Below are 22,092 nucleotides of genomic sequence, written 5' to 3'. Positions count from 1 at the left end.
AAGGATGGACTAAAATATGAGCTTTCAAATAAAACAGGCCAAGGACCGAACACGGGCATGGGCTTGTTGGAATTTGGGTGAGAAAGAGCCTATGATGCCAGCCCAGGTTCCGGGACTGTGGCTTCTTTCATGAATCTTTTCCTGCCTTATTACCTCATGGGTTAAGAGAAATTAGAGCAGGTGAAACTCAAACCAGGCGATTTGTTAACAGATTTGATAAGAGAAGGATTCTATAGTACAGTGTAAAATGAGACTTTGGGAACAGCTATGGTTTTCAACAATGCTTATGCTGCTGATGTAATTAATTAGTAACCATGTGTTTAAAGAATAACTTCCCACCCTGCCAATTTAGGACATTTGCACCTCCACTACAACAAAGAAAAAGAAGTATCTGTTGCTCTTTTTTATGCATAGCGAGCTCAATGAAGTAAGGTATGACCAACTTTACGGTTTTTCTAAAGCAGAACAATATTCGACTTTGAGCGTGGCTGTATATGAATGGATCCCTTATTAAATTGAAAGCATCATATTCATCTCATCCCATGCAAATAGCATAGCATTTAGTATGTAGTAGCAGATACTCAATAAATGTTCAAAGGCTAAATGAATGACCTGGTTCTACCAGAAACTATCTAGTTGACTAATCTTATGCTACAGGAACAGAATAAGAAAAGCTTATTTCAGATCTATTCTTACATTAAATTTTAAAACATAAAATCTATCAAATAAGTCAGGAAATGCAACATTTATTTGTTAATATCCTGTTTGCTGTTCAGTTTTATAAGTAAGTGATATGGAAGAATTAAGAAAAGAAACTGAGGAGGCACTATATGGATTTATTAAGGATTTATACCTCAACTAGTACTGGAAAGACGCTGAGATAATGAGAGTACTGCCTAGGAAGAACTATGAAAATAAAGTTTTATAAAGACCAACATAAAATACATTTCAACTGGATAAAAATTTAATCATTGCCAAATCTATCTACTTATAACTGCTTGGCATTCTACGTTAGGAAACTTTACTGACATTAAAAAAAAAAACACTTTTGTAGCTGTATCAGCCATCATCTCCTATCTTTTAAACAAACCAAATTAATATGTGAAAAAAGTTGGGATGATTTTCTGCATCTTCTCACATTTTGGGGTGGTTCACATTAAATCCTATGGGCCTTCCAACTCTTCTCAAGCAGTTCAAAAAGCTCTCCGTCACACGTTCAGCTCTGTTGCTACACATAACCAACCATTTATTCAAAGACTGCGCACTTAAAATCTTGCAAGTTCGCATATCCTTGGACCAGTCAGCCGCAGACACAGGTTGACACTGAGAAAAATAATGATTGTGAAAGGGTTAAACAAATTTACTCAGAGAACAATTAAATAAAAAAGACAGTGTGGAAATAGTTCATATTTGTCATAACAGAACTATTTAGTACAGTCTGCTATTCTCAGACTTAAAACACAGATACAAGCACTGCACATCTGAACACAACACATGTGCTTCCTGGGAGTGGACGTAGCTCAGCATCATCCCAGGTTAGCCGTTCCTTGCCTGCAGATCCTTGGCAAGTCCCTTTACTTCACGGGGCTCTGCTGTGGGCAAGGAAAGGCGCCTGGTTCAAATCTCTAGGTTCCCTTCCAGCTCTAAAAGTCTACGACCTTTACTATGAATGTAAAAGCCAGGCTACTGGCTGTCCAGTTTGGTCTCTTTGCTTTAGGTACCTAGATATCTCAAATAGAAAATGCTGATGACTGACACAATGCAGGTCATCATACCGAAACTAACAAACTCTACAATTAAAGACTATACATTATGCCAAGAGTAGATACGTCTAGGAGCAAAGATGAGGCCAGGACGCAAGCTCCTTTCTCATTCTTTGGAAGGTTCCTCAGGTGACCAGGAAAAACAAGCTCCCTGCCTTGAAGAGGGGAGACTTCAGACTGGTCCCCAGCCTTCTGTTTATATCCATGGACTGGAATCAAATGGAAATGTTCTTGGTGTGGTAAACCAGGAAGAGTCACTGTTAGAATTTAAAAAAACACTGCAATCTAATCTCTTGCTACTGAAAGTGTTGCCTTGTAGCAGCATGGCTATCTCCCGAGAGCTCGTTAGAAATGCAGAGTCCTGGGCCCAATCCCAGACCCACTGAATCAGAATCTGCATGTTAACAAGTTCCCCAGTGATTCATCTGCACATTACCGTTTAAGAAGCATTCCAATTCCCTTGTTTTACAGGTTCCAAAGACATGGCTGAAAAGGGTGATGGAGCCAGTTGGTGGCACTGAAGGTTTAGAATACTGCTTTTGTCTTTGCAACCAGGGCCCTTTCCAGCAAGCACTCTGACTTCCAGGCCCCAGCCAATCTCACGGTGGCCAGGCAGGGACTCAACTTCAGGAAGCAACCTTAGCCTGAGAATGAAGGGGAAGGGCTAGGCCTCCATAAAGGCTTCTGTCTGGAGCTAGGATTCGTTCCTTCCCTTTACAACCAGTGTGAAGAGAGCCACAGCTCTCTCACCTACACTCCTACCCGTTATGGGCCGGCAGGGGGCCCAGGACAAATGGCCACGGGCCACTCTGAAGCCTGTGAACCTTTAGTGTACTCAGTTCCTCGAACCCAATTTCCAGAAAGCAGGATCAGCTGAGAAGTCGAGGACACAGCCACCTCTAGCCCACCCACCATCGCCTCTAGGGGGCGGGTTCTCCACCTTAGTGCCCCCTTCTCCTATGGAGACCTGTTTCCAGGCCAAAAAATGCAAACAAATCTCTGACAAATATGACTCGACCTAGAGATGATGAGACAGACCATTTTAAATATTTCCCATCTCACTTCACGTGTGGAACCGAAACTGAGCTTCTCTTTACTGACTCCTGAACAAGATCTTAATGGGGGTCTACATTTTAGGACTTGACCAAGTTTTGTTTTGTTCTGCTTTTAAAGTAGTTTTTCTTCAGCTTCTCCAATAAGGGTTTCGGTTGCTTGGATAGATTATCAAAAAGAAATGATGACAAAAATCTCCATTCTGCCGACAAAAAACCATTCGCTTGCTCAGTCGTTAGTTTTGACATGTTGGCTTACTTATTATATCAAACAAAGGCAAGAAGAGTGCCTTTAAAAATGAAATGTAATTGGCTTTAAAAATGGGCAAAACAGAGGGGAAAAGTAGAAAGAGAATGTGCAATTTTTGCATAAAATAGGTTCATTTTTAAATGGAAGCCCCAAAGAAGCAATGGTTTGTCTCTCCAGGTTTCAGAGTGCCTCTCCGCCTAAATGCCGTGGCTGGGATGGGCTCTGTGCAAACTTCTTCACGTTTATGCCAACTGAGCAGCATTTTACTCTGGGGAAAAAAAACCCTGAGGTACCAGGAAATATGGTCTATTGGAATTAATCTTCAGCAGTTAAAAGAATTTTCTCAGGTACCACAGATTTTTTTTTTTAAGTGATGTAAGAGTACTACAACACGCAGTAATAGGTTGGCATGTTTTGATTGCAATGGCTTGAAATACCATTTTCTAACTCATCTTTAAATGTGACACCACATCACAGTGACTGACCTAAATTGTGTCCACTGGGTGCCGCGAAGCCTTTCAAAAGTACACTCGGATTAAAAAGGAAAACAGAGGGACCTGGAGGTTTAGAACAAAGGAAAGGCAGGGACATGGCCATGGAAAAACCAAATGAATATTCTAAGCCCACTAGTCATTCTGGCATATGATCAAACTGACACACATTCAAGAAAATACTTTTAAATGAAAATAAAATCACTGCACTTACTGTGTGGTCTTGTATTATTATATTTTCTGAAGGCACAACCCGGCCAGTCAGAGACATCTGGCATCCAAAATGCAGGCCCCAGGTCTCCAGCTCAAAACGAGCATCCTTGTTTCTGTTGATAGAGTTGAGTTTTAAATCATTAAAGGGCTTACTTTCTAAAGAATTTTAATCATTAGAGATAAAATTACAACTTAATTGTTCAGACTGATTTTTTTAGGGCTCCTGACTTCTATTTCTACTCACCATTGTTTTCCCTGCTCAAGAGAATTATAGGAAGACTGCACCCATGGGGGACACGCAGGGATGGAAAGGCTCCCAGTGTGGCTCACTGGTTAGCAAAATGGGACTTCGAGCCAGACAGACCAAACTTCAACTCCAAGCGCTGACATTTAATAACATGTGACCTTGAGCAAACTCTGAAATCTTTTAAAGCTGTGGTTTCCTTATTGGCAAAAGGTAGGACTAATTGACTACTTCACAGGGCTGATGTAAAAATTAAACATGACAATACATGAACAGTGCTACCACACTGCCTGGTACATGTTAAGTGCTCGATAAAGGTGAGATATCATTGCTGATAACAAACTTATCACTAAAGAGATACTGTGAAGCGTCTGGATGTGGAGATGTCCCTGTACCTCTGGATATCATCTGCGAGCCTGGCCAGGCGCTGCTGCCTTCCCAAAGGACTGAGGCGCGTTTCTTCAGCCACAGCCTTCATCAGCCGGAAATCAGATGTTGCCTCGCCCGGCAGCCCTATTCAACGTGAATGAAAACAAAGTGAAAAATGGACAGTCCTTGATGTAACCCCAGCCCATCTCAGGCACAGGGTAATAAAAGTTTTCACTTAAACTGAATCAGATTCACCGTCTGGATAGCACCATCTGACAGCAGTGCAAGCCACGTGTCATTTAAAATTTTCTGTAGTAGCCACATTAAAAAAAAGCCAAAAAGAAACAGATGCAATTATTCAAATAGTATATATTATTTAACTCAATATATCCAAAATATTATCATTTCAACATGCAGCCAATATGAAAAATGTGTCAATGAGGTAGTTTCCCTTTTCTTTTCATACTACATCTTAGGCATCCAGTCTATATTTGACACTTACAGCACTTCCCCAGCCAGTCCCTCAGTCGCACTAGTCATGTGTCAAGTGCTCAGTGACCACGTGTGGCTAGAGGCCACCATGGGGACTGTGCAGACCTGGGATGTCCTAGTACCACTAAGAATGGGCATCCCTCCCTGCAGGGATGATGTCCTTGTCAACTTTTCTAATCACGAAAGAAATTCATACACATGATAACTGATCTGAGCAATACAAAGTGTAAAAAGTAGAAAGTCCACCCTTAGTCTCACCCTGGTAATCAGACGAGCATGATTAAAAGCACCTGAGACAGTTATTCAGCTTCTACTAGAGAGCGAAGATTACCTTGAAGCTTATGCAAAAAGAAAATAAGGAGCATTTTGGCACCACTCAAAGAATATACCTGAAGAAAATTAAATCACGTGGCTTCTTAGCCTAGTGAAGTTCAAAAAATGCGGAAGAACAGCTTGGTTTTAGGAAAACATCTGGGGACCATTTTAACATCAAATTAACAAACAGAATACACGAGATAAAGGAAATAGATAGCTTTCACCGTGCTGAGCAATTACCAAAGAGCACTCTACCCTTCCACTTCCTCTGTGATGAAATAAATAACTTAAGGTTCATCCTCCATGGGTTAAATTAGTGCTCCAGCACTCAGCTAACTTAAGGAGGCTCTACCCACCGCAAAGTATCAGGAATCTGTGACTGAGAGCCTGACAGCGTATAAAACGTAAACATCACCTGTTAGAAAGCAGAGCTCGGGGATCAGGTGGGCCATCCGGACCTCAGCGTCATCATTTCTCTTGCTTTTCAACAGACTAACGAGCACTGGCTGGTTTAGGTCAGATAAGGTAATATCATATTGCTGTAGGATGCAAGATTAATGAGGGAAAAGTTAATATGGAAACACTGTAAAACGAGCATCCTTGCTTATGAGCAGCAAGGTAATCCCCAAATGAATAGAGAAGCAAATCCATTCAATAGAGGAAAAAAAGTTCCTACTAATCCGTATGGTTACGTACTCATTTCTACTTCCTTCCTAGGACCTATCTCTTATATCTCAGGGTCAGTTTCATGATTTTATTATCTTTTCTAATGCAATACTGTTGTTTTTTTTTTCATTCATTTCCTTGCTCTCTTCTGAGTTTCATCCAGAGACAGAATAGCCTTCAGCTAGCTCCATCCATAATGCCATGACCCCACTGCAGCATTTCCACCGTTGGAGACTGAGGCAGACTGCCCCACGTATAACTAACTGGTTCTAAGCGCCTGTGCTCATTTTGAAAATACCTATACACAAGTTGGAGGCAAGGGTTATATTGAGTCAATCTCAGATTTCCCAAAAGGGCACAACTGTCCTTCATTCCTAGGATAGTATGACGTTATAGGGAAACAGCTTTGAACTCCAACAAATGTAAATCTGATCCCCAGCTCTTCTATCAGTGCGTACATGGACTGTGACACTGGGGAAGTTACTTACCTTTCCTCATCTATGACATGAGGAGAACGGTAGCTCAGAGGGGTCCCATGTAAACCACTAGCGTGGTGTCTGGTTTATAATGAGTCCTCAGCAATCATTAGTTCCTACCCCACCCCCTTTCCCTTTGTAAACTTGAATTTCAACATTCTCACCTTGCCACGAGTTCATTTACCTTCCAACGGCAAAGTTTCCAATGAACACTCATTGCCAGTATAATTTACTCAATACTGATGACAGAACAACTGGAATTATAATTTACCAACTGCCTGGCGACTATATGACACTGACATCAATAATTATAATTAAGGAAGCTAGCAGTGAGTGCTCCTCTATTCAATTAGGACTTTAAGTCTTTAAAAACAATTCAGGAAATGTGATCATTGCAACAATGCTATGGCTGAAAAGCCTGGAGAAGGCTTCACAGAGAGTTTTTATATGTGACTTCATTAATTCACATCTCGTGCTTGCTATATTCCAGGAACAGCGGGGGATACAAAGATAAAAGAGGCACAGTTCCTACGTTTACACATAACTACATTATCTACAAAGCAAAGTAGACCAGTAGCACAAATAATATATGCTAAGCACTTATATTTTCCCTCATTTAGTCTTTTTTTAATGGATGTGTACTATGTTTTTTTTTTAACTGAAGTGTAGTTGATTTACAATGTTGTGTTAGTTTCTGGTGTACAGCAAAGTGATAGTTATACAAACACACACACACACACACACACGTACGTATTCTCTTTCAGATTCTTTTCCATTATAGGTTGCTACAAGATATTGAGTATAGTTCCCTGTGCTATACAATAGGTCCTTGTTGTTTATCTATTTTATATATAGTAGTGTGTATCTGTTAATCCCAAACTCCTCATTTATCCCCCACCCTTTCCCCTTCGGTGACTGTAAGTTTGTTTTCTATGTTTGTGAGTCTATTTCTGTTTGGTAAATTAATTCATTTCCTCCTTTAATCTTAACCACGATGAGTCAAATACTATCATCATCCCCTTCACTGATGAGGAAACAGCATCAGAAATTAAGTAACTTTCCCAAGGTCCCATAACTGTACATTAGCACAGCCAGGATTCATCCCTTAAGACCTGGGAACCTCTGCTTGTTACACCACTCAGGACTGGGTCCCTCGCAAGGAGTAGGGAACAGGGTGGTAGTGAAAACAATTTCTGGCTGGTAAATCAGGGAAGGCTTCGTGAAGGAAGTAGAATCCAAGAGAGAACCTTGAAGAAAACGTGGGAGTATTACAAGTTCCAGGAACAGCTCAAGCAAAAGTGGGACATGTTCCAGGAAGAGGATATTCCATTTACCTGGAACATGGCCAGGAATTCTACCCACTAAGCTGTGTCATCAGCTGAACTTTACTCTCTCCCGTGCCCCAATTTTCTTAGCGTTTGAAAATATTTTTCATGATAAGATAAAATAGAGAAATATAAAGGTCAATATCAAGATGTCTTCCACTTTGAAAGTTGACTGCATAATAATTAGCATTCCTTTCCTAGGACAGAGAGGAGGACATTCTAGAAATTGGCACCATTTTCTTTTTCTCCCTAATATATATGCAGTGAACCACAACTCATTACACAGGAAAGTGAGTGGGATTTTATCATGATTCCCTTTTCAAAATGTCACGTGTCCTAATATACATCAAAGAAAAATGAATCTAACTGTGCAGAAAAAAAAATGTTTAACAAACTTTGTGTCTGATAAACGAACACTTATGGAGCACATTTTCTGCACAAGATGCTTTGCCAAATGTCAAATGCCATCTGTGTTCTGTAAGGAAGACGTGTTCTGGAAGCAGTGTGGAATGTTCTACAAGTGCTCAGGGAAGAGAACAGCTAGCTCTTCTGTGAGTGTGAGAGGGAGCAAAGTCAGAGAGTACTTCACTAACGAGATGACATTTGACCTTGAAGAGGAAAGGTACAGTGAGGCTTTATGCCAATGTCTCTTGAACATGAGCGAAGGCTGAGTGACAGCAAGTAGACTGGGGTGATGGCAGCATGGGGTGCGTGGTGGGAGTGCCGTGAGAGATGAGGTCAAACTGTGTGATGCTACAGTTGAAGAAAGGAAGTGCTCATCACCTGCAGGAACTGGACTAAAAGCTCTGCGTGGACGATTCAGCGCTTACACAACTGAACGAGGAGGTGACGGTAAAGATGAGGAAGGACCAAAATGTCTTCCTGAGAGGCAGAATTCCCAAGGAGAGAGGGAAGTGGGAAAGAAAATGAATTCAGTTTGAATTATGTTAGTGTGAGATGCCTGCAGGATATTCATGCAAATACAGTCTGAAACGGAGATGAGGATATAATTTAGGAATGAGGGCAAGGCAAAAATACCATATTTGAACAATCTCAAAATATGAAGCAAAGATCCTCTGCAAGGGGACCGTGGTGAATAATAGCATTTAATGTCTGGGGGAAACGAAGAAGGAAGATGTCAAAAGAGGCTGAGACAGAACCACCTGAAACCTAGCAGAGAACCACCAGGGATGTGTGGAGGGGACAAGGAAGAAGAGTTCAGCTCAGTGGGAGTGGTTACTAGTGTCCAAAGCCACCAAAAGCCCCTCCGAATAAGAACAGTAGCTGAATTTGACCTTGGAGGGCTATTTCCATAGCAGCAGAACCGGGTACCAGACTACTGAGGTTTCAGGAAGGAAGAACTGAAGAGGTGCTTGGAGCTAGTTTAGACAACCTTCTAAAGAAATGAGCTAAGGAGGAAAAAGAGATCGCTTTTCCTGAAGGTATAGAAAGGTCAAGGCAGGGTTTTTGCTTTCTGTTTTTGTTTTTAAAACAGTGAGATTTTGGAGACTGAAATACGACTGCACATTAAAGAGAAGGCACCTCTGAAAGGAACTGAAGTTGGATGGTGGGGATGAGGAAATTGTCATCCCTGTGAATCAAGCTCCCAGAGTCAGCAGGAGATTCCATCAGTAAATGTTTGAGTACCTACTAAATGCCACCCTGGGCATCCAGAAATCAAGAGCTCAGCGTTGAGGAGGGGAGTCAGACCCTCCGTGTCCTTTCTGAGATAGTCGTCTGCAGCTAAGTGCAGGGAGGGGACCCAGGGGAGAGCATCCTAGGGCTCCCTTAAGAGCTGACTGCTGAGCTGAGTACTGAAGGGTGTTCAGTGACCGGCTGGCCATGAGTGGGCGTCAAGGAAGAGGAAGCAACATGTGTGAAAATGCATAGGGGGGTAACTGACTCGAGGAACCACGAATGGTGGGCACAGCAGAACCCAAGAAGGAAACAGGGGATGGTAAGTGATGAGACTCAAGAGACAGGGAGGGGCCAGATCATAAAGGACCTGGGGAATTCTGCTCAGGAGCTTAGATCTGACTTCTAAAGCAACAGAGAGCCATGGGAATATTTTAAGCAGGGAAGTGGCATTATCAGATATGTTTTAAAGGAGGTAACTCAGACTACAGGAAGGACCACAGGAGACAGGATGACGGTCTGAGCCGATACAGGAACGGTGGAGATGGAGGGGAAGGGACAGGTCAGAAAATTATGTCAGAGGCAGACTCAGCCCGACAGACTGGGGAACTTGTTGGATTGGAAAGGAACAGGGACCCTCTTCTGAGCTAAGCAGAAGGGAGATGAGGATGAAGGAAGACAAGTCCCACCTGCTTGTAGTAATCCACATAGGTGATCTCGGTGCCATCCCGCTTCTGGAAGGTGTGCGTGGGCTTCACTGACCAGTCAATGTCATCGATGCGATAGGTTTTGTTATTGTATCTGGTAAAGGCAAGAAATCTTTAAGTTCTTTTCCCAAATCCTACAAGGTAAGTGGCTCTTTCACTATATATATATATATATATATATATTTTTTTTTTTTTTTTTGCGTTACGCGGGCCTCCCCCGTTGTGGAGCACAGGCTCCGGACGCGCAGGCCCAGCGGCCATGGCTCACGGGCCCAGCCGCTCCGTGGCACGTGGGATCTTCCTGGACCGGGACACGAACCCGCGTCCCCTGCATCGGCAGGCGGACTCTCAACCACTGCGCCACCAGGGAAGCCCTTCACTATACTTTTAATTCAAAGTATTATTCTCAAGAATTTCAGAAATTATGAAAGATAATAACTCAAGAATAGCCACTTTAAAAAAGAAAAAAGGATCAGCTCTTATCTGAGAAGAGCATTAATTAACTCTTCGTTCACAGGAGGACCTCTACCAGTGGGAGAGTCATTAGACCACCACGTGCTTTTCTCACTGAGATACACTGCCACTTCAGGTAAATCATTCTTAAATGTTCAAAGGCTGAAGCATGGCTCAAAACTTTCCCATCAGCTTCTGGTGCCACTAAGATTTTCTGAACTCCCAACTAGCGCTTCTGATAAAAAGCACCCCAAGCAGGCTGATGGACCACCCAATTCTGGAAGCCTGCTTCCTCTCCCATCTAGGGCTGGCCTGGGCAAAACTGCAAAGCAGGTCGGCTGAGATCTTTCTAAGCTCTTTCTCCCCTTCATCAGGTACCGTGTGGCCTGGAACATTCTCTCATGCCACCGCAGCCTTGGGACAGAAACCTCCTTGTCAGGTTTCTTCTGGGCTCTGGGTACCTTGCAGGGTGACTCTGAAATAGTGTGATAACTTAATCCATGAAGATCATGACAGGAGAATAAGGGGGCAGCGTGGAATTCAATCCGCACCACCTCTCTACTCTGTAACCCAGAAAGACAACTTCAAGTGGAAATTCCAAGCCAGACTAGGAGAAGACTAGTGCGTCCTCTAAAAGAAGTGTCCCTGGACCAGCAGCTGCATAGGCGGGGCTTTTTGGTCCTCACGAAGTCACCTAACTGCCCGTGTCCCATTCAGTTGAAATGTGCATTGATGACAGATGTATACACAGACAAACCTAGAGACTTGAAAGGTCTCAGCCTTGACGGCCTCATAATCTTACAGCAGAGATGAGACGCGGACCTGATGTTCTGTCCTGTTGTTACTGAATCAGACTTGGGTCTGCTCACCCACGCACAGTAAAGCCAGTCTGCTGACACACTGGGTTGTGGTGAAGGAAATGTGCATCAGATACTGTCATTTGGGTACTTCAGAGAGGAGCTAAGAAAGAGGATATGGGGCAGAAGTCTGCCTGGGAAGGCCCCATAGGGTCCTGCTTGTTTACACTGTGATGTAATAAAATGAAATAAAATGGCTCTAAAGAGGTGGCTTACAAACACTGGACTTTGGGAATTGCCTGGCGGTCCAGTGGTTAGGACTCCGAGCCTCCACTGCCGAGGGCGCGGGTTCAAATCCCCTGTCAGGGAACTAAGATCCTACAAGTCGCATGGTGTGGCCAAAAAAAAAAAGAAAGAAAGAAAGAAAAAAGAGCACTGGGTTTGGGGAGCAGCACAGGGGCGGGAACTGAATAATTCCAACTGAATGGACAGGTGGAAGCTTCAGAAAAGCAGTAACGTTTGAGCTGGACTTTGTGGGAGCAGAAATGTAAAAGGCAGAAATGGGGGTGGGGGAACCAGGCAGAGGGGCTGGAGCAGCAAAATGCAGACCACTGGCGGTTAGGGGAGAGGGTACAGCAGGAGGTAAGGAAGGACCAGGTCAGACTGTGGACCACCAAGCATGCCCCTCGAGGAAGCCTGCACTCTAGACAACTGAGAACGGTCAGGTCTGTAACAGGTGAGTAGACTGATCAGGTCTGGGCTCAGGCCAGTGCCCTGTTCCCACACGGGATACATAATGCATTCTCTAGAGAAGAGTCTATTTAAACGCAGGCTTTTACCTTGTAATGACAATGAGCCCAATCAGCTGTTTCTCACACGTCTGGGTAAAGCAGGACATGCCAGTTTTGTGGCAGAGATCCGTCATGAATTCTAGAACAGTCTCATTCCTGAGTATCTTATAACTCACGTCAGCACAAAACAGGAGCCTGCTTTCGAAATGTGACACAGAAACGGCAAACCCAGGCCAAAGGGACAATCTTCAAAATAAATAAATAAATTGTAATTAATAAATTTTTTTTAAATGTTTTAAATGTTATATCAGGAAAACAATAAACATTTTAAAATGGCGACTTTACATTCCAATTCTCTAGATTTCATGAAACAATTTTTCTTTAATCTGATTTCTTTCAGTGGCTGACTTAACACTTCAGTTATTTCCAGCTGGAGTGTCTTTAAACATATATTTAGGATAAAATACATTCCTGTAGAGCTGCATTGTTTTGACCTTGATACTACTGACATTTGGACTGGAAAATTCTTTGTCAGGGGCTCTCGTGTGCATTGCAGGATGTTTAGCAATACCCCTGGCCTCCACCCACTAGATGCCAGTATCAGCCCCCAAACTGTGACCACCAAAAATATCTCCAGACATTGCCAAATGTCCCCCTGGGGAGCAAAATCGCCTCTGGTTGAGAGTACAGCTGTAGGATTAAAATGTTTATGGGGGGATCCACCCCAGCATGAAAACATCTAGGTTCAGAAAAGCACACTGGCTCAATGGTGAAGACAATGACTACACTTAATAATGAGATTAAGAAATAATCTAAGTGATATCACGTACAGACATACAAGGAAAACTGGAGCAGTGGCTACACCCCCTTTCCACATTTATGAATATCATAGTCTGAAGTCTTAAATAAGAAAACGTTATGGAAATGGCATGAAAGAAGAGACAAATATTTTTTAAAAATCATTTCAGTTTATATCTTGTGGACTTCATTTGCTGTGATACTCATGCCAGTTTTCAGGACAAGCATATGCACTAGGACCAGCTCTAGCTCAGCACAACACTGGGCCCACGAGGATTTCTAACCCAGGTGGAGAGATAAGTGACGGGGGTGAATGAATAGGATGCTTTAGACAGACCACTCTGACACACTGAATTAACATACAGAAACCCTGCCCTTTTCCTCTACCCGGCAGAAGCCAAACTCCCTGCCTCCACTTTCTATCCTTTCTGTACAGATCTCCCTCAACTTATGATGGGTTTTCATCTTGATAAACCCACCATAAGCTGAAAATATCCTCAGTAGAAAATGCATTTAATACACCTAACCTACCAAACATCATAGCCTAGCCAACTTAAACGTGCTCAGAACACTTACATTAGCTGACAGTTGGGCAAAATTATCAAACACAAAGCCTATTTTATAAGAAAGTGTTGAATATCTCATGTCATTTATTGGATACTGTACTGAACGTGAAAAAGAGAATGATTGTGCGGGTCCATCACGGTTGTAAGTGTGTCGGTCGTTTACCCTCGTGATCGGGTGGCTGCCTGGGAGCCGTGGCTGCCGTCGCCCAACCTCATCAGCGAGTATCATCTCCACATCCGCTAGCCCGGGGAAAGGTCAAAGTTCACTATTTGAGGTATGGTTTCTACTGAATGTGCATGGCTCGCACATCATCATAAAGCCGAAATATTGTAAATCGAAATATTGTAAGGCAGGGACCATCCGAACTTCTCCATTTGTTTCGTGTCTGTCTTTGGGTTACTGGCTGCCTCTGTCTTTGGCACAGCTACTTATTTTGGAGAGCTGAGTAACAACCAGTTCAAGACACAGCCGATCACATTCCCTGCAGCATCTACCTCCCAGTTGAGGGTAAAAACTCTGCGAGTGTTCCTAACAGTTCACTAGGGCAGCTTAGCCGGCTTGTGTGTCTGACATCTGCTTACCCAATAATTTCCAATCAACCACCCTGGCTGTGTTAACATTCTATCAGCAAGAAAACAGAGCCCCAGCTATGTGGTATAACATAATAGAGCTTATTCTGCTCTCATTACGACTTGTCATACACAGAAAACTCAGTTTCTGAATTCCTTCTAGAATTTATGATAATGACCTAGCACACTAATATAAGAAAACAGGCTGCTAGCTTTTGACATTCACCATTCTATAAAGAACTTGAAAATTTTAAAAATCCATTATTTTTCATACCACAGAATCTCTCATAGGAGGCATAATGGTATAATATTGCATCATAAATTATGCTGTTCACATTATAACAATTTCAGAGTAACAGAAAACATAAATAAACCTACTTGTGCTGGGGAATTTCCACTGGCTCCGAAGGCTTATAGAAGTTCCGTCCAATCTGGTACATGGACAACTTTTTTAAGATCCTGCAAGTATATATTTTTAAAATCTGTTAAACAACCGTTGATAACAGTATACTTCCAAGTTTGTACGCATGCTGAAAGAAAAATAGTAGAAAAGTCCAGAACTCTTATTGTTATAACACTGGAAGGTTTAGCTGCTAAATAATCATATGAGTGTATATACAAGAACTATCACTTCATGTTTGGGAATGACACAATTGAAATGAGTTCTATCTCTCTGGGTTTAACTGCAATAAGGAGGTGGTCACTTTCCAGTTATGACTGTGACTGTAACATTCTGGTTGGTGTGGATGAGGTGAGAAAAGCCATGTCCACAGGCTCTTCTGGCCTTTTGCTTATTTTGAGATGAGGAGGCTGTTTCCCTTCTTTTTCTTTCTTATTTTTTGTATAGTTAATTTACAATGTTGTGTTAGTTTCAGGTGTACAACAAAGTGATTCAGTTATATATATTCTTTTTCAGATTCTTTTCTATTGTAGGTTATTACAAGATATTGAATATAGTTCCCTGTGCCATACAGTAGGTCCTTGTTGTTTATTTTACATATCGTAGTGTGTATATGTTAATCCCAAACTCCTAATTTATCTCTCCCCCCCCGCATCCCCTTTGGTAACCATAAATTTGTTTCCTATGTCTGTGGGTCTATTTCTGTCTTGTAAATAAGTTCACTTGTATCATTTTTTTAGATTCCACATATAAGCAACATCGTATGATATTTGTCTCTCTCTGCCTGGCTTACTTCACTGAGTATGATCGTCTCTAGGTCCATCCATATTGCTGCAGATGGCATTATTTCATTCTTTTTTATGGCTGAGTAATATTCCATTTTATATATGTACCACATCTTTATCCATTCATCTCTCGATGGACATTTAGGTTGCTTCCGTGTCTTGGCTATTATAAATAGTGCTTCTATGAACATTGGGGTGCATGTCTCTTTTCGAATTAGAGTTTTCTCCACATATCAGGAGTAGAACTGCTGGGTCACATGGTAATTCTATTTTTAGTGTTTTAAGGAACCTCCATACTGTTCTCCATAGCGGCTGCACCAATTTACATTCCCAAGGAGGCTGTTGCTAATGAGGCTACTCAGGCTTCCCAGCGCTACCAAATGACAAGGTTGCCTCTTCAGCAACTAATCCTGGTCACCTTTGTAACGTGACACATCACTGATCTGAGGCTGCCCCATGCATGGGGGAAACAGGAGAGTTTCACGTCCGAAAACAGGGGTTCCAACTGCATGATTTTTGGCTGTCCAATGTCATCTGAGCCTCAGTCCCCTCATCTGTAAAACGGGGATTTTTTTTTTTTTTTTGGCGGTACGCGGGCCTCTCACTGTTGTGGCCTCTCCCGTTGCAGAGCACAGGCTCCGGATGCGCAGACTCAGTGGCCATGGCTCACGGGCCTAGCCACTCCGCGGCATGTGGGACCTTCCCGGACCGGGGCACGAACCCGTGTCCCCTGCATTGGCAGGCGGACTCTCAACCACTGTGCCACCAGGGAAGTCCTAAAACTAATCACACCTGCCTCAGGGCTCTCGAGTAAGGATCAAGGAAGCTCTAACACCACACAAAGAGCTTTGTCACTGCAAAGCACCTTGCAAACGTCAGCTGACTTAAAATAGTCCCCTCTCAGGGGGGCACATGCAAGACTGGCTGCTGAAGGGCATTTTACAGTGCTGAGCTGAGGCCCAGATATGATCTAAAGATGCTCAGCAAGATGTCTGACTAGAATTAGAAAGCAACGTTATCTGTGTGATGAAAGTTCCTTTACGTGCCCTACTCAGCAAACCCCCAAACGCCCCGTCCTCATCCTGTCCAGAGGCCGCTGTTGAGTGAAGGGCTCAAATCTTAGGTTCTTAACACATCCTGCTAGTGATCCACACCCGTAGCGGGGAAAACGGTGGTTCTCAAGCTTTCGTGCTCCCACGTGTCATCCGGGAAGCTTGCTAAACATGTGGGTTTTCAGGCCCCACTCATGAAATTCTATTCACTAGGTCCAGTGAGGCGCTAGGGAATCTGCATTTTGTCGAGTCCCACCCAACATCCAAGATGACATGGAAGCAAGTGATCCTCAGGTCAGTTTGAAGAACACTGAGAAGCTTGGTGACAACCTCCCTTCTGCCCCCAGGGACACATGGGGAAGGAAAGGGGGCTGAGAGGCAAGTGACAGCAGAAAGCAGATGCTGATGGCCTTTCACACTTAAAATCCATCAGCCAGGAGAAAAACCAATCCTTCCGTTTACTAACCCAGACACACGCATCTTTTAAGTCTGGCGGTGGAGGCTGGGAGCGGGCACAGAAAAAGAAGAAAAGGGAAGAGGCACCTGCCCTGCAGCCACTGAGACATCACAACCCTCGAGTCCTTTGTCTCCACACAGATGATACTGGATAGTAACAGAGGTGCCAGTCTGAGGCCGTGATGGACTGTGGTGTGTATTATTGCACAAGTACATGAAAGGATATGGAAGATTTCCCTAAAGATGACACTGCTGCTGGCACACTGCCTACAAAATGGTTAATACTTTTAATACCCAGGCTCTACCACGACAGGCATCATGAGCCTAAATTAGATTCACATTTAAGGCACTTTACTTCTTGAAGATGATACTGAAGACCTGCATGCACACGGGAGAACTTGCCGGCAGCTCCCTCGTCAGAGTGATAGTCATCTTTACAGTCTCGCCTCTTCGAGTTTCACTTGACAATTCCGTGACCTGAAAAAAGAAGTACTTAAAATGCACTCTACGGATTATCCTCAAGGGCACAGAATGTGGATATGCTAAAGCCGTCCCAACTTAATAGGCATTAACAAAAACAAAACTGCAGGTGTCAGTAATGTAATAATCTAATGATTACGTTACGTGTGGAAGGTTTTTTTCGCTGTATTTTGCTAATACCAGAAAAGCAACACATCTCTTTCCTCTCGAACTTCTTAATAGAGAATCAAAACCGGCCTCGGGGTTCAAACATTCAATCCAAAGAGAATCCAGAGCAGCGGTTCTTGACCTTTTTGGGAAGTGGGGGTGGGAAGACAGGTCACAACCTACTTTGAGAGTCTGATCAAAGTTACAGACATTCTCCAAAGAAAATGTCACATATGTACATACAGAAGCAATGTATACAATGTACCCATTTTCAGATGTTCACGGATGCCCAGAAGCCTACTAATGAACTTTCCTGCCCATCCTGGGTTCATGGATTTCAGAGGGAAGCCTCTCAAAAGTTCCTTCAAAAAAACAGAGGAACAGAGAAGAAGAAAGCAAAGGACAGGGAACAGACGAGAGGGAAACATAAATGTGGAAAGAGAGAGGAGAAAATGGTGAAAGTTTAAACAGATATGAAATCTGATTTTATTAACTTTTGTGAGGTCTAGAGAAATCCCTAGGGTTCTTATAATCTGGAACAACGTTCTAACAATTAGAATGAACGCATGAATAGGTAAAGACCTATTCATGAAAATAAAATAAAATTCATGAAAATAAGCATCCTATAAAGTGTGTAGGGGATGGATGGGAGCACAGGATTAAGCCTGAGTCAGTGTTAAGACCAGAAGAAAAAGATGAGACTAGCAACCTTTGTTAGGACAGTTTCTTTTTACTATCTCATTTTTACTGTCATTAGGTGGCAGGTCATATGTTGATAGAAATTAAGACAACACTCTTCTGTCTAAATCTAGTATCCCCTGTGTCTGGAAGACAGAAGCAACAGGTCTGATCTGTCACACCGCGTTTTCACCATCTATTTACTCCCTGCATCCTCATTAGACTCCATGCCCAACAATAAGAAGATGTGTGGCGTATACTACATGCTCACTTTGAATAAGAAATGAGTAATATTAACTTATTCCTAGCATCTGTAGAGTAAAATTCCTCCATTTTCCTTAGGTAAAATTGAAGAAAGCTGGACCATTCAAGGGGGCTATGTGATTTTAATATATCCAAATTTCCAAACTCTTACTACAAATGCATTTAGAAGAACAAGATCTTTAATGATAGTAATGCCCTTGAAATATATCATTTGGGTATGAGAGGCCATATTAGCATGCTATCAACATCTAGTCATAGGACAAAATACTGAGGGATCACTAAGGACTCATGACGAATAAAAATGTTTCTAAATTTACAGATCCAGATTTTCCAAGTCCTTAAATTTAGTCATATGGTAGAATTTTTAAACTCCATATTCAGATGAAATAAACACTCAAGCAGCTCCTATAAATCTCACAGTCTCATAAAAGGAAAAAGGTTCCAAGAGTGCTCAGAAACATACTTCTTGAGGAAATTAACAAAGATACACATGGAATCTAGAAATTTACATTTATGCTCTTGGTGTTCAAAATGCTGAACTTAAAAAAAAAAAAAAAAGATTAAGCTTTCCAAGGGATAGGAGCGTTGAGTTTTAATCCAGTACTCTGTTTTAGTTTTTCATACAGAAACCAGTTCCTTCTCACAATTTTCATACTGCTTTAGAACAAAGCATATGATAAAAACCTCAATAACAATACCTTGATTTTAGGGCTAAAAATGTGGAAGGCATAAAAAATAAAATAAAATAAAGGGCTATGAATCTTGCAATTGCCATATCCAATGGTCATAACCATTAAAAATATCCTTAAGATTGACATAAATAACTCCTATTTCATATGATGGAACAAGTCATGAAAGAAATGACACTTTTAGAATCAGGATTGATGTAAAGTTCTTTGGACACGTGGACACAATGTGCAGGAGCAAAAAAATGTAGAGTAAATTTAAAGCTCTTAGGCCATAGGGTAAATGGTGTTTTTTAAACTTTTTTTTTTTGGCCACACCCTGCAGCATGTGGGATTCTCCAATCAGGGATCAAACCCATGCCCCCTGCGTTGGGGGCTCGGAGTCTTAACCACTGGACCACCAGGGAAGTCCCTGTTACTTAAACTCTTGCCTATTTGGGAAAAGTTGAAAAGGATTCCTATTTCAAGGACACTTTGCCTTTAAAAAAGTAGTTGAAAAAGCAGTGTTTGTATTACAGCTCTTCTTTTTTAAATGCCAGACCATCAGCTTCTTAATTAAGAAATCAATCCTGATGAGGTCTTAATTAAGAAGTCTTTCGCTCTCAGGCATGGGAATAGGAAAGAGAAAAGGAGTGAGTGACATACTCATTCCAACTGTCATGAAAATCAGCTAACCTCTAAAATCTACATGAAGGAGTATAAATATATGCACACATGTGTGTATTAAAAAATTAAAAATACCATACCTTTTCCTCTAGCTTTTGGGAGAGAAAAAGGATGACACCATCAAATGCTTTTGCTTTGTTGGAAAGTTCCGTGTGACTATAAAGCAGAGCAATTCTCAGCCTTCTAGATTCTATATCTGGACTGTATGTCACATGATACTGGTAGAGCTGCCAGTCCTGGGGCAAGTCTAAATTAAAAAGATTTGTGACCAGTTTCACAGGTATTCCACTGGAACCTGAAGAAAACAAAGAAAAAACATGTTTTAACCAAAAAAAACAAAAAAAAAACCCATCGTGTTCATATTAATCACAGCATTCAAAAAATTTATTTGCATATGCATAATCGTTGCTAGAAAGCAAGGATTCTTGTTCAGTGACACAAGGTAAGCTCTAGTAACCAGCTGCCTGATAACCTTTGGAGCCCTGCAAGCAAAAGGATCCTGTGTAAGGCAGGCCTCATAAGAACCTGAGAGCAGACACTGACATTCTTGTTTTGGGGAGAAAAGAAACATCTGAATTCAACTACCCTAGGACTCCTTCCAAAGCTTGCCTTCCAGCTGATTCTCAAATCGATCAAGTAAGCATTTTGTAACCAAGCAGGACCCCATGGGGCCTCCCCCATATCCTCTGCTTTAGCTCCTTGCTGAAGTATGTAGGTAATAGTATCTAGTGTACATTTCCTGAATTGTTTTACAGATGCTAAAACCCCTACCAAATGGAAGAAATTAACTACTTGATGACTATTAGCTCCCTCCAGAGCTACTGGCAGCAAAGGATTGATAATATTAACCCGTTACCTCACCATCAACCAACCAGAGAATTGTGCAGGAGCTGATCACAGACCCTGGGGCGCCCCTCTTTCACTTTGCCTTTAAACATGCTTTGCTGAAACCCTTCGGGAAGTTTGGGCTTTTTGAGCACTAGCCGTCCTAGACTCCTCGTACAGCGCCTCACAATAAACGCTGCACTTCCCTTCACCACAGCCCAATGTCAGTAGATTGGCTTTACTGAGCATGGGGGAAGGGACCCAAGTTTAGTTCAGTAACAGTTTCAGATGCTACTCTGGAATTATGGTGCTCTCAGATTATAAAGAAACTCTCCAGTTTTTATCATGAATACAACCCCCATCCGCTTGGAAATCCAGATAATCAAAAGTTCACCATACTTCGGAAAATTCTGAAATCACTTCATTCAGTGATTAGATGGCTCTGTAGGTCCCAGCGAAGGTCCCCCAGAGATAAGGGGGCGACTGGGGATGGAAGAAGAAATTTTACATCTTCCCTGTGTGAGAACAGACAGGGCTCTGGGCTTCTGTTTTTTTGCAGGCACAGGGAGGCCACGTGGGCTTCCAGGAATTCCATCCCCTACAGAATTTTTATTCACCTCTTCAAAATCTACAGGACAAATTCAGAGATGGCCACGATGTCGCTGGTCAGTGCCCAGGATGGCATAAACTCCATCCAGGACAGACTCTAGGAAGGCACAAAGGAAGTACTTCTCACCTCTCCTTGGAGGGAATCATCCAGTGTTCGTCTTATAGGAAAGAATTATCAAATAGTCACTATTTGCCTTTCTGGTGGAGGAGGTGGAAACATGAGCCCTGAGGTGGTGAGGAAGAAAAAGTATCATGTATACCTTACGTAGTATTCCCTCAGTTTTGACCTGTGTATCTACTGAGAAATAATGCACAACCTAAAAGGTAAGAGTTACGTTTTATTCAGCGGACAAAACTGAGGGCTTAAGCCCAGGACACAGCAGCTCAGTTCTGAGGGACTGCTCCCAAGAGGTAAGGGAAGAGCCAGGATATATAGGAGTTTTTGCAACAAAAACCGGAACATCATAAGATTACTTTTAATTAAGGAAAACCATATGTCTCGAGTTAATGAATTTAGCGCTTTTCTATGTTTGGGAAGATGCAAAAGTCAGGGCTCACTGAAATCATTCCTTTGATCTGCACCTCAGCTATCTGGGGCCAGTATCCTGTTCTTTCCCACCCTGAGTCTCCTTAGGGGGCGTCACTGGAGGGTGGCTGCAGTGACTGAAGACTTGGCAGCCGGCGCCCCGTTTGTCTCCATCCTGAGTTCCCTCAGGGCTCACCGTGGGAGCGGCTGCAGCGGCTTCATGGCTGCAACATCTTTTGTGTACTGATAAGGTAGGCAATATTTTTTTCATTGACGTGCAAATATCCAGTAGGAACAAGGAATCTTTGTGCTATTTTAATTAAAGAAAAGGGGTTTTTTTTGTTGTTCTCCCAGAGGACATGGCAACATATTTTAGCTGCTTATATTAATGGACAAAGAGAAGTCATCTAGAATATCAGAGCTGGCAATACCCTTTAAGACCACTTACAACAGTGTGTTCCAACTGTAATCATGACCCATTAATTAGTGCTGCAGTTATGAGAGTAAGTGAGGTGAACCGTCATGTTTCATAGAAAGACTGGAAT

The 22,092-nt window shown here is 42.4% G+C and overlaps 1 protein-coding gene across 1 annotated transcript in view; it reads right to left on the bottom strand.

Moving 5' to 3' along the window:
* The window catches only part of PIWIL4 (piwi like RNA-mediated gene silencing 4), a 71,858-nt gene that overhangs the window by 12,634 nt on the left and 37,132 nt on the right, over nt 1–22,092 (bottom strand). Inside the window, exons 4-12 of the mRNA XM_030883747.2 lie at nt 19,668–19,882; nt 17,022–17,143; nt 14,352–14,432; nt 12,088–12,285; nt 9,981–10,092; nt 5,605–5,728; nt 4,409–4,526; nt 3,771–3,882; nt 1,139–1,323 (exon numbers count right to left, since the gene is read on the bottom strand). Coding sequence (XP_030739607.2) covers nt 1,139–1,323; nt 3,771–3,882; nt 4,409–4,526; nt 5,605–5,728; nt 9,981–10,092; nt 12,088–12,285; nt 14,352–14,432; nt 17,022–17,143; nt 19,668–19,882 — 1,267 coding nt within the window. The remainder of the gene's footprint in view (nt 1–1,138; nt 1,324–3,770; nt 3,883–4,408; nt 4,527–5,604; nt 5,729–9,980; nt 10,093–12,087; nt 12,286–14,351; nt 14,433–17,021; nt 17,144–19,667; nt 19,883–22,092) is intronic.

Source organism: Globicephala melas, chromosome 8 (assembly GCF_963455315.2).
Source record: "Globicephala melas chromosome 8, mGloMel1.2, whole genome shotgun sequence".
In the NCBI taxonomy this organism is placed as follows: Eukaryota; Metazoa; Chordata; class Mammalia; order Artiodactyla; family Delphinidae; genus Globicephala; species Globicephala melas.
This window is presented reverse-complemented; position numbering and strand designations above follow the sequence as displayed.